We start from the raw sequence: 13084 nt of genomic DNA on the forward strand, positions 1-13084 counted from the left end.
TTTGTTGCCCTCCGCTGGACGCTTTCCAATTTTTCCACATCCTTCTTGTAGTGTGGGGCCCAAAACTGGACACAGTACTCCAGATGAGGCCTCACCATCTTCCTGGGTTGTGAGTCTCTCGCTTTACTGGGGTGGGGGGCGGTTGCCTCTGCCACCCCCCTTTTCCCCACACACCACCCCTTCCCGAGGGCCTGCGATGGAGTGTATTGCCGCTCATCAGAGGAGCATGAGTCTGACTTTGCACGGTGTCTGCCCAGCTGGTCTGCAGCCACCTGTCCCCTGTTTGTCCAGGACACACCCCTTTGCCTCGCTGCATGGCTAATTGAAAGACAGCCCCTGACTGGAGCTTAGGACGGGCTAGTACAATGCCTAGAACAGGGCGCCTGTAGGGGCTAATAGCAGTAGTAGTCGGGCCTGGCTTATTGGTTTCCCCCGGGCTCCTACAGACGCACAGGAGAGTAGACAGCTGGCATGCAAACACGAAGGATGGCCAAGTCACTCGGACATTTGCCTAATCCTTAGGCGGTGGGAGCCCCTGCTCTGCCACAGATTTCCTCCATGAGCTTAGGCAACTCACTTGATGGCTCCATGCCTCAGTTTCCCCAGCTGTTCAAGGGGGATAAGAGGGAAGAGAAATACAGTAAAGGTTGGGAAGTGCACAGATACCATGGTGATAGGCCCAGCAAAGTACCGAGACTGGAGAGTTGATGCAGCACGACAGTAGTCCGCGCTCAAGTTCTTGGTTCAAAGAGTTTATTGGAACATCTTGTGCACAAACCTTCATTCCACATTCAGAAAATAATTTACACTTGAGATTATAAATTAATTGGGGGAGAGGGGAGTTCTTCACAGTGTAAAAATATACAGGACAGACTCAGTCTGCCGGGGCTCCCCGGCAAGCTCCCGGCATGGCATTGTGCCATCTAACCCAGCCCCAGGCCTTCAAGCGGGAGGGTGTGGAAGCTGACGAGATGAGGGTGGCCCGGGAGAGAGTTGAAGGGAGAGAGACAAGGAAAAAGTCAAGGCCAGAGCAGCCCGAGGCCCTTTCCCTCTGGCCTACACGCTTAAAGCAAGAAGGAAGTGATGGCCTGTCTTAGCTTGGCTGGATGTTCTCTCCTACCCCATGAGGTCTAAGCCTTCTCCACTAATCTAGACTCTTCTGCCAGTTAGCAGTAGCTTCATCATAGTCACTGGAAGACTCTTGGTTCACACCAGCTGATCACGGGTTAGAATCTAGTTCTGTGTACTAGAGACTGGGCTAAAGGGTCTCGTGAACAAGGAGGGCTGGGAAGACTAGCACGAGCAGCAGTCTGGGATGGTCATCTCCTAGCAAGATCACCCCACAGCTAGCTAGGATCACACAGGCCACGGAGGGGACAGAGCAGCATCTGTAGCCCCTTCAGTCTTTGGCACAATAGCTCCGGGGTGAAACAGAAGCTCTTTCCACTTCGGAAGTGTTTGTATGTACACGTTATCGATACGTCACGCTAGCTAATATATATATATAGAGAGAGATATATACACACACAAACACACACTCTACGGCTGTCAGCTCAGGAGATCATTTAGAAACTAATCACAGTGCATAGGACAGAGAGTGTGTTGGGCCCAAGAAATGTTTGATTCTCAAAACAGAAAATGAGGCAAGAACGTATCGTTCGTCCTCTTCCGCCCAGGGGAAAAGGACTCGCTGCCTTCTTCAGGCCTCACTTCTTATCCAGCTGGCAGTACAGGTACATGGACACCACCATGGCTGCAATCTAAAGAGAGGTAAGTAGGTTTAATATCTCCTGCTGCCCAGGGAGGCCTTTTCTTCTTTCTCCACGTTGGCTAGATGCATCCTCTACATCATGCAACTGTAACCCACGGGTCAGCGTGTCTTGTGCCCCAGTCTATAGAGGAGACGGGTCTGTTGTGGCTCTCCGATGGCCAGCCTGGCCCTTTAACTCAAGCTTTTGTATCTAGAGGTCCCGGGTTCGATCTGTGGGAACGGCCAAGATGGCGTGGCTCTGCCACCCAGCCGCCATCATCCTCCCTCTCCTGTTGCTTCCCCCACACGAACGCCGAGGTCGGTTTGGGAAGCGGGCCCGGAGGGTCAAGGCCGGGCGCAGGCTGAGGGTCAAGACTAGATGTCAGGCTGCCTCGGTGGTTCCCATCCGCCCCGGCTTAGTGGCTCCCGCTGCAGTGGGCGAGCGCCCTTGTGCCATGTCCTCAAGTAGGTGTTGCCACCTTTATTTCTGTCCCTTCTATCCCCTGGCCTCCCCGCCTCCTCTTGTTTTGTGGCTCCCCATCCCTGATCCCCACTCAAGCGCCAGGCTCCGGGGGCCCGGGCGGGGGTTGGAGCCATTGGTGGTCACAGCTGCTCGGACAGCATGGCTGGGCTGGGCACCCCAGGAGCAGAGGAAATGAGCCTGAGCCTGCAGCCCGGGAGGAGGAGAGCTCAGAGGTGGTCAGTGGGCACCCTCGCAGTTCAGGAGCGACTCTACCCTCTCCCCTGCTGGGCGGGCCCTTTGTCTGGGGCAGTGGAGGGGAGGCAGTGGGACGGCAGCTGTGTAGACCTACGTCCCCGCCCAGTTTCTGCAGCCAGGAGCCAGCTGGGGGACTTACCTCTAACGCACAGATCCCCAGCGCCACGCCCCCCACCACACCCGCGTTCTTGCGAACGTCGCTCAGCAGCTGCTGGAAGCAACCCTAGGGGGAAATGGAAACCAGCATGGTTAGAAAGAGCCGGGGCCAAGCACGCAACGGAAGCTGGTTGGAGCAAGGCGGCTGAATGCCCGGTCAGCTGAAGGATGCAGCTAGCCCTCTAGTCCCCCTGATGCTCTGTGGGTTTGCTGGCACCGAGCGACCTGCTGAGAGCTTCTGAAGGGAGTCCCAAAGTGAGCGCTGACTCTGTTGGTTGAGAAGGGCAGGAGTGTGCCTGGCTGTGCCCTGGCGGTATATACCAAGCAGGACACCCGGAGTAAACGGGCACTTCAGGGATCAGTAAGGCTCAGTTCAGCTTCCCAGCTGAGAGGAGTTGATGATTTTTGGGTGCCTAACTAGAAACACCCAGGAGGACCCCAATATTAACAGGATTCAGGAAGTCAAGCCGCTTTGAGGGGTCTTGATTTGGGCACAGCCTCCCGCCCCCACACACACACACACCCTCCCACTCCCAAATTAAAAGCACCCAGTCTTGGCCACTTCCACTAGATGTCCAGAAATGCACTGGAAGGTAATTGCAACACCGGCTCTGTTCCACAGCTGAGAATAACTCCAAGCAGAAAGGTCAGAGCTCATGCAGTGGGTTAAGTAGGATTTGTAGGTCCTACATGACTATACCGAATAGTGCTGGGTCAGCTACTTTTGTTTCACGTGAGCTATAGAGTCTAGTTACTAACACAGTCACTAAGAGGGTCAAACAGCGCTAGGTTTGAATGCCATATATTGTGTGCATGTGATGGTTTGCAAGGGGACTCGGCTTTGGAGGAGATTTGGGCCTCGTTGCTGGATCAATGTGATATGCACATTAAATACATTTGTACTCCGAGTGCATTCGTAATGGCCTGGACTGTTGCTTCTACACACAACTCCCTCCCACCCATCCCCGGTGAGGTCTTCCATGACCCTATGATTTTTTGGTCAAGTGTCTAAAGAACCTTTGTATAAAGAGAATAACTCAGGGACGATTCCTAATAGAATCTAGACAAAATCCCCTAGACCAGGCCAGAGTCATCTGCAGGGTCAGCTTTGCTCATGTATACCACCTACAGGCCTCCAAGCCTTTCACAAGACGTGTCCTCATCCCCACACTTACAGGTAGGGAAGAGACATAGAGGGGGCAAGTGACTTGGCCACGGTTGTCGCGCAAGGCAGTTGCAGAGATGGGAACAGAAGATAAGCTCAGTCCCCCAGTGCAGAACAAACCTGCTCCTCCTCTGCCTTACGCCAAACTTCTGTGATTCACAAACTAGTCCCACCTCCCTCTCCGATGGGAAGGGGACATCCCCAGACACTCCAAGAGCAGATGTCAGAGAGGGACAGTGGCCCAGTTTCCACAGCAAAACCCACGCCCTTCTGGCAGTGTGGGGTCCCGCAGCCATAAGGCAAAGCTGTTGCATCTCCATACCGGGAGTTTGCTGTTATATGCTTCTGTCTCGTTGCACAAGGCGTTGACGGAGTTGCAGCAGAACGGTGGGTACATGTCGCCGTGTTCCTTGTAGTAGTAAGAGTCTGTGAAGTCTGTGTAGTTCGTCAAGCCGCAGCATTTCACCTGGGAGGAGGAGGAAAGAGGAGTGAGAGCAAGGAACAGAACGTGCCCAACACCCTCCATCATGTCCCAACCGGAGACCTCAAAAAGCTCCGCAGCCAGATTACAAACCGGTTAATCTAGGGGGCTGTCTCTGCCCCGCAGTGGCGGATGAAGCCGTCTGGGGCGATGGGGCAGCCGCAGCCCGGTACAGCCAGGTAGGACAGGATTGGAAGCACTAAGGGATTATGCATCCAGCCGAAACTGGGAGGAAGGCAGAATGTCATTCCCCAAGTTGGAGCTGGGCCAGGATTCGGGGTCCAGCCCCGACTCTTGAGAGAAGAGCCGCGGGGCCTTTGACGACCACAACTTGTCAGAGGCCCCTGCAGCCTTGTGCGCTTTGTGCCAGTGGCCACGGCTGCCCAATGGGCGGCGCGGTGTGGTACCGCAGAGAGGAGCGAGGTGGGTTCCAGACCCTTGTACCCCATGTGCATTTGAATTTTAAAGTCTGTTGCCCCATCCCCGGAAGGCCCCCCTCAATCTCAAACCAGAGACGCCCCTGAGCTGAGCGACGGGCCCGCGCAGGCTGGCTCACCTTAGACATGGTGGTGTTCCAGATCTGCGTGACTTCAGTAACCTTCCCGTACTGATTCTTCAGTGTTGGAGTCACTGTTGTTTGTAGGATGTTCTCCGCCTAGAAGAGAGTTCAGATGCCATCACAGCGGGCATTAGACCAACGGCCTGGCACGCACACGGGGAGAGGCCAAGGCTTAAAGGGGTTCTTGGAGAATCCTGGCGTCCCTACAGGCCAGCGTCCAGGTACGCCGGCAACCCGCTACATGTGGGAGGGGAGCTGCCATGGCTATGCCAGGCAGGTGGGCAAGCAGGGGGAGTTTGTTGTGCTGGCCCCTTTCTCCAGCAACGGGCTCGCTGTGTGGCAGGCCGAAGAGTTCCCCGGTTACGTAAGACGCGTGAGGTCCGGAAGCAGGAAGTGAGAACAGGAACGACCGTCCCCGAGCGGGTGAGAACAGACACCACCCGGGCCTGTGGCATGGGACGTTCCTGCCCGCAGCTCAGGATTGCTGCCACGGAGAGTGGGCCGGAGCTGTCATCTGCTTTGCCATCGCCTGCAGCGTTCGCTCTTCCGCCTCCGTTTCACTTCCCAGGACTCACGCTGCAGTGTGCATACTATTGATGCTGCAGGGGATGGGGGGGGGGTTGAATAGACTAAATCCACCTCCCCCCAACACAGGGCAGCCTCGCCCCCCCACCCACACAGGGCTGCGTTGCACCAGGCCTTGCGACTGGGTGCCAGGCTGTTTTCCGTGCAGGACGGAGGAATTAATTGCCGAGAGGGACTAGCCCCAGGGATAGGGCCTTCCCGCCCAGGGCATGTTTCCCTCCTGCCCCACAGACCCCGTGAGTGAGGCCAGACCCTCAGCACCCACTGTTACATCTGCTTCTCCGAGGAGCGGTTCGTGAACGGTAACCACCCCTCAGGGAGGACCGATCTCCGCTCCTCCGGCATCCCCCTTAGCACAAGGCCTAGAGCACAGTCCTTCCAGGAACGGGCCCAGGAGGCCGCCGAGCGACCTGTCCCTCCCACCCCCCTCTGACTTACGAGAGATGTGTAGACCAGTGCCACCACCGCAGCAGCGATCTCAGCGATGAAGATGATCAGCACGATCGAGAAGAACTGGAGGAGACACAACCCAGAGGTCAGAGACGGGACGGAGTCCAGGCCCATCTAGCTGGGGCGGGCCACAGCGCTGCCAGCTTCCTGTGGTGGTTAGCAGGGCTGGGTGCAGCCCCGGGGAGAAACTTGGGAGAAGCCAAGCTGGCTTCAAGCTAGTTCACAAGCAGGCGACAAAGGGGACGAGAGAAAGTTACCATGGGGATCTCTCACGACTCGGGCAAGACAGGGTTTACTATCGAGCAGGGAACCTTTCGTCCAAAGAAACAAGTCTCTTGCCGTGGAGCATGGGATTTTGAGGGGGTCACTCCCCTCCTGGGATCAAATATACCCCGTTTCAAGGCAGCAGCTGTGTCCCACCCTTGTGCAGACTGAGATCGCAAATGCAGACCCAGGCCACTGGCCTGACAGACCCCAACTCCCTACTGGAGGTACAAAGCCCACTTCTTCCACCATCCTACCCCGCGTGCAGCTGGACAAGCGGGTTAGGCTGACCGAGCGAGCGCGGCTTCCCGCCGCCCGGAGCTGGAGATTTACCATGATCAGGAGGCATTTGCTCTCTTTCTGGGCCCCACAGCATCCCAGGAAGCCGAGCACCACCAGGATGGCGCCGATGATGATGAGGAAGTAGCTGACGTTCACAAACTGCAAGGCGCTGCTGGAACCAAATATGCTGGAGAACGAGCTCCCGTCCACGGCGACCCAGATCCCCACGCCCAGGAGCGCCCCTCCGCCAAGCTAGGAGGCGAGAGAGAGGCGCGTGTTATTTCAGAGGTGGCTGGGAAAGGTCTAAGGGACATGACATTGACAGGACCTAGAAATGCGAGACCATCTTCTCCTTTCACTTCTAGTTGTGAACGTTCTGATCTCAGGGCTAACTGCAACTTTCCTTCCCCTCCAGCTCACGGGTTACTCTGCTCTCCCCAGCACGCACTGATGACCCAGGGCTGGCCCTTTCGTGAAACAGGAGAAGGGCTCCTGGAGCAGATTAGAGGTCCCCTGATTTGGGGGATAATCTCCGGTGAGTTAGCAAGCATGCAAAGGGGTGCCATCCAGCTCCCCGAGAGCAACCACAAGCTCCCCATGAAACACGGTCAATCCCTAACGGGGCGAGGCCCTGACCACTGGTCTCTATGGAGACAGATCGTGTTGTCAGTTCACCCAAGTGCCCAGGGGCGGGGTTCACAATAGGCAAGGAAGCCAGTGTGATTTGTTTTGGCTCAGAGGCGGGGCTGGGGGCCCTGTGTTTTGCACAAGGGAGATTCGGAGAGCCCCGATTAGGCTGGGAACAGCTGTTCGGTCACTGGCCAGGGCCGTTTCTGGCAGGGCTTTGGAGCTCTGCGCTGGATCCACTCCAGCTCCAGACAAAAACCTGCAGCTCCATTGCTCTGGAGCTGCTCCGGGCTCCGCTCCAAAGCCCTGGTTTCTGGAACAGGGAGACCCAGGAAAGCTCTGACAAGGCACGCGGGTCTCGGGGAACTTCCTGATTTCTACCCCAGGGTCAGTGATTTCCTCTGATTAATGCCAGCTCTGTTCCCGGCCCTGGCGGAGGAGATTACAACCCTCTACTTTCCTGGACAGGTCTTTGTACTTCCATTCCAGCACGGGGTGGGGCAGATAAACCCCGATACAAGAATAATGCTTTGCTGGCAGGGTGGGAAGGAGAGCCAGGCCATTGCACCAGCCTCACCCACTCCACTCAGTTCCTTGCCTGGGATGGGGTCATTACACACAACACACGGTGAAGGGCCCCTCACACTGGAGGGAAAGGGCCTGAAGTCAGTGCCTGGCCCTGCAAGAGTGATCAGAAGCCAAGTGTGCCATCAAAGTTTCCCCCACACACATACCCCATCAACATCTCGCCCCCTCCTCATCCTCCTACCTACCTCCCTGTCCTCATTTAAATTCCTCCCCGAGTCTCCAATGACACCCTCAGATGCATTTGCCTAAAAGCCCCTCCCAAGCCATTCCTCCTCATAGACTAAGGTCAGAAGGGACCATCACAATCATCTAGTCTGACCTCCTGCACATTGCAGGCCAAAGAACCTCACCCACCCACTCCTGTGATAGACCCCGAACCTCTGGCTGAGTTACTGACGTCCTCAAATCATGGTTTAAAAACTTCAGGTTTCAGAGAATCCACTATTGAAAACGGTTTAAACCTGCAGGTGACCCAGGCCCCATACTGCAGAGGAACGTGAAAACGCCCCAGGGTCTCTGCCAATCTGACCAGGGGGGAAATTCTTTCCCAACCCCAAATATGGTGATCAGTTAGACCCTGAGCATGTGGGCAAGACCCAGCAGCCAGACACCTGGGAAAGAATTCTCTGTAGTAACACAGAGCCCTCCCCATCTAGTGTCCCATCTCCAGCCATTGGAGATATTTGCTGGTAGTAGTCGCAGATCAGCGACATGCCATTGGAGGCAGCCCCATCATCCGATCCCCTCCATACACGTATCCAGCTCAGTCTTGAAGCCAGTTAGGTGTTCTATCCGCCCGGCTCCCCTTGGAAGGCTGCGTTTTCCTCCCAGCGCCTTTCAGAACTGGGACCATCAGAGCAGAGACATCTCCACAAGAAGACCGCAGAGCAGGTCAGATCACCCCGGAGGAGCACAATGTCTCGGGCCGGGAGGGCAGAACCCCCGTCCCCGCTTCGGCGTCCAAGTGAACAAGTGTCCTGGAGCCTCCGGTGTTTTGCAGCTATCTTAGGACCTGACTAGCCACAGGCTTCAGCAGAGGTCGGGCCGGCCTCAGCTTCGGTGCAAGCCAGGAGGAGAGCACCCGCGCTTCCGCATTCAGAGGCACTGCCCCTGGGGATCAGACAAGCTTCCCGCTGTGAAGGTCCGTGCCGAGGGACATGGCCCTCAGCCCGTCTCTGAAGGCCGCAGCAAGAGCGGTTGGGAGACGAAAGGAAGAATCACGCAGGCCAAGGAGCTTTCCTGGGCTGATCATTCCAGCCACATTGGGCTAGCGGGGACCCGGGCAGCCAGCCTCCCTATTCGTGTCTCCTAGCCAAGCCCAGGGGGAGAAACACACTGAAGAGAACTATTTCCCTCTGGCTGGGAGAACGGCTTCTCCAGGGGGGACGCTGCAGGGGCCGAGCAGCTCCATCGTCCGTCCCCCTCAGAGCCACAGAGACAGCTCTGCCTTTGAACACAAGCCAGCTGAGCGAGAACAGGCGGCCTTGTCCACCGGGCAAACAAAGCCATGGCCTTTGGGGCGGGGGAAACGTCACCGGGGAGTCACTCGTCACCTCCATTATAACTCCCACAACTGAGCTTTTCTCATTGGAGCCGGAGCAGAGGAGGACGGAGAAACCCTACAGCAGAGCCACCTGAGAGAAGCAGACGTGTCAGCCCGCCGGGGGGAAAGAGACGGAACCATTGTTATTGCATCTCAGCGCTGTCAGGGTTTTGGAGCCGCTGGCCCCGCCCGCCAGGATTTGGACTTGACGCTATTCGTGGCCAGGTGCCCCTGGGAACGTGGGGGAAAAACAGTCAGTAACTGGAAAGACAGCAGCAGATCCCAGTAGATCCTCGGGGCCAGTGGAGGGCAGAGAGAGCTACAAACCAGAGCTGGCTGGAAAAAGAATGGAATTCCTTCCCACCCCACCCCTCTGCTGAAAGTGTAGACAAAACAAGAGTGGGTTTTCTGATGGCTCGCCCCCGACCCCCAGGACAGCAGACACTTCCCCTGGATTTTCAATTAAAGGGGAATTTTCCATTAAAAAAAAAAGGGCGGGGGTTGATGGAAGCTTTCTGGCCAGCCGGATAACAACGTCGCACCTGGCAAAGTGAGAGAGGCAGAGCACCTCCTGTCCGGCCCGGGAATCCGCCCGGGAGAGGCCGGAGGGGGAAAGAAGAGAGGGCAGGGCCGTCAGCCCCGCTTTCTAATCCTCCCCAAGTATAACTCGGTGCAGTTCTAATCCAGCCAGCCTCGGCTGCCACCCTTGTGAATCGAGGCAACTGACGAGCCCCAAGTTGGAGGGGTCAGAACAGAGCGAAACTGCAGACAAACCGTCTAACCAGCATGGGCCCCGCCAGCCCTGGTCCCTGAGCAGCTGTTCTGCCATGTATCCCTGTGGCTTTCCAGGGTCCCCCACACTGATGGCAGGGCCAGTAGCCAAGCACAGAGGCCACGAGGGCAGAATCCCTGCCATGAGGGCTCGTACTGTGCAAAGGGAGTGAAAGAGACAGAGAAAATAAAACACACTTCTGCGGTGATGGAGCTCCCGGGGTCCAGATAGATTTCCACCAGCAGGGTGGCCCGGCTGGATGCAGGTTGCAAAGGAGTAAGAGCTTTTGGATGGATCCTGGTGTCACTGCACCCCCCTGCTCTCCTTCCAATGCCACCGATGAGATTGTTGCCTACGCCATGGGAGGAGAACAATCAGTGACGTCAGAGACAGTCTCAGTCCGGAGCCATAGCCCCCGGCAATCCTGGCGGCTTGGCCTTGTTCAAAGCGAATCCAGGTGCCAGGAACAGGCTGTAGCAGAGCGTCCTGTTCTGGCCAACTCTGGAGTGGGGCTCTTAGGGAAAGGGGGCTGGTTATAGCCCGCCCGTGCCCTGGAGAAGACCGTACTGGAGAAGTAGCTTACCTTTCCTATGCGGCTAGCTGCCTAATTTAGGTGATCGCCTGGGGGTCTGGTCCACTGGAGGTTGCAGAGGGCAATACGCTCCAATGTAGAAACAGAATGCTTAAGGTCTGACATCGTCTATCAGCGTCACAGCCCTACAGCCACCCCCGAGAGCCTCGGAGCAAGCCATTTTGCCAAGCAAGCCTAGACTGAAACGGATCAACTTGGCTGGGACCCTTTAAAACTTAAACCCAGCATTGAACAGTACTATCAACCCCCAGCGTTCCGAGGGCCCCAGCCAGGCCTCCCGCCCGTACTCTGGTTAACTCGTTAAAGCTAGCCGTGCGGACGCTACAGGGCGGGCTGCCTCCGCCCTGCGGCATGCTCGCTAGCGAGGGTGCCACCGGCGTGAGCGCGTCCACACAAGATGCCCCTCACCGCCCTGCCCGCTGCGCAGACGCACACTTGGCCTGAATTCATAGGAAGGAGCACACCAAGAAAGGGGCTCTGGAAAGCACTGCAAACAGCTGGTCCAGCCAGAGTCCCAGCCCAGCACCTGCAACAGGCCCCGTGAGGGGCAGTCAGTGCTCTCATCCCGAAGTGCCCCGGGGCCAGCAGAGCTTTGGCAACAAGGGCAGGGTCATTTTTTTTAAAAAAAATAATCAGCACCACAGTCTCTGGGCATTTGCTGGCGTTGAAATCTAGTCCCGGTGACGAAGAGAAACAGCCTGAAACGCTGCTGGTACTTACAAATATGGCCAGGTTAAACAAGATCATCATCACCTTGAGGAAACTGAAACAGCCCATCTTTGCTCCTGAAAAGAAATCAGAGAGATTAGCACAGCACCAGGGGTTAGTGCAGTCCTCACCCCCTCGGAGAGAGAAGTTTTAGGGCAGACCAGTGCCTCACACAGCAGTGAGCCCTTTAGCAAGTCCCGGAGGCTGCTCAGTTACCCTCCAGGGGGGCTTTTAAACACTAGGGAAGACCCCAACTTCTCCCCTCTGCAGCAGAGAGAAAGAGGAAGCAGAGGCAAATCAATTTCTCTTTGACTGTTGCTCAAAGAGTCCAAGGGAAGTTTCCCAGCCCAGCTGCAGCGGCCCTCAAGTCTCCACTCCTCTCTCAGAGAAGAGGTGGGGGGTTGTACCCCCAGCCCCACGCCCTTCTCAGGAGGGGCAAAGATCGGAACCTCGCTGGGTTTCTCATGCAAATCAAGCCCCCCACCTGCAGAAGGGAAGGGTCACGCTGGGAATGCAGGGCTCACCTTAGTGATCAGATCCAGAGGGGCCAAAAAATAAAATCCAAAGCAGCCTCGAGAACCCAACCCAGGCGATGCTCCTGTCCCTCTGGGAGCCTGTCCTACCTGACCCAGCCCCAGCCCTGCTTTCCTGGAACCAGGTGCTGTGCCCTGCTTCTTAAGGGAGCCTAAGTGGCAGCTGTCTCCTCCAATCAGAAACTTCCCCCTTCCAGCCCAATCAAATCCCTTAGGGGATGGGCCGCTGCTCACAAACTTTGTTTTTAGTCGGTTGTAGGAGTCGCTGAAGGATTCTCTTGAGTCCTTGCTGGCCCCTAGCGGCTGCAGGGAGATATTGCTTCCTGCTCTGCTCTTTGGGCCCAGATCCCCCAAGGGGTTTTCGGTTTGATCCCTTTCAGTGGCTGGGCCACAGAGCTGGGGTTAGGGGCCTGGTTTTCTGCTGCCCACTGTGATTCCTGAAGCCTCGCTAGCCACGGCGGGACGACGGGAGGTTTGTCGCTTTCCGCCCCCAGCCGTCGTTTGGCTGCAAATGCCTGAGCGTCGCTTTCAAATCGACAGCGGTTTGTGGGGAGGCGGGTGTGAGGCAGACTGCGTGTTGCCGTGCGCCTGCCCGTGAGAGTGTGCGAGGGCGTGTTTGCACGATTGTCTGCAGGAGCTGGCATGGGTCCCCAGGCACGCGTGTCGTGGGTGCAGGGTCATGCGTGTGCTTGCGTATGTAACCCACATGCTGGCATTGCAGTGGTGAAAAGCGGCAGTGCTCAAACTTTAACAACCCGGGGACCCCTATTTTGTTAAAAAAAAATGTCGCGGACCCCCAAGTCCCCCTGCTCAGCCCCAGGGCCTGCCCCCACTCCACCCTTGCCCCTCCTTTTCTATGCCTCTTTCGCTCCCTTCCCCCAAGCGCGCCCCATCCCCAATCCTCCCCCTCCTTCCCAGAGCCTCCTGCATGCCGGGGAACAGCTGTTCCGCAGCGTGCAGGAGGCACTGGGAGTGAGGGGGAGGAGTTGATCAGTGGGGTCAGCGGCCCCAGACATGATTCCGCCCCCTCCCTGAGCACACCCCCGTGTCCGCTTCTCCCCCTCTCTCCCAGCGCCTCCTGCATGCTGCTAAACAGCTGTTCCCCGGCATGCAGGTGGCATTGGGAGACAGGGAGAGGAGTTGATCAGAGGGGCCCAAGGACCCCCTGGAATATCCTCGCAGACCCCAGTTTGAGAAACGCTGGTGTAAAGTAAAGGAAGAACCTGTAGAGAGGACACACCATTCTTGTTTTGGGGACTCTGGCCCAAATCCTCCAAGGTATTGAGCTGCCTAAATACCATTCATGTTCTG

General features: G+C 56.8%; 1 protein-coding gene across 1 annotated transcript; it reads right to left on the reverse strand.

Annotated features, from left to right (window-relative positions):
- Window positions 1–731: 731 nt before the first annotated feature.
- TSPAN1 (tetraspanin 1) lies at window positions 732–11902 on the reverse strand. Its single transcript, XM_073357838.1, has 8 exons — window positions 11765–11902; window positions 11253–11317; window positions 6462–6662; window positions 5853–5927; window positions 4827–4925; window positions 4112–4255; window positions 2608–2691; window positions 732–1760 (listed from the first exon to the last, which is right to left on the reverse strand). The coding sequence occupies exons 2-8, from the start codon at window positions 11307–11309 to the stop codon at window positions 1707–1709; spliced, it is 714 nt and encodes a 237-aa protein (XP_073213939.1). The 5' UTR covers window positions 11310–11317; window positions 11765–11902; the 3' UTR covers window positions 732–1706.
- Between the last annotated feature and the right edge of the window lie 1182 nt (window positions 11903–13084).

This window comes from Lepidochelys kempii, chromosome 8, assembly GCF_965140265.1.
Source record: "Lepidochelys kempii isolate rLepKem1 chromosome 8, rLepKem1.hap2, whole genome shotgun sequence".
Lineage (NCBI taxonomy): Eukaryota > Metazoa > Chordata > Testudines > Cheloniidae > Lepidochelys > Lepidochelys kempii.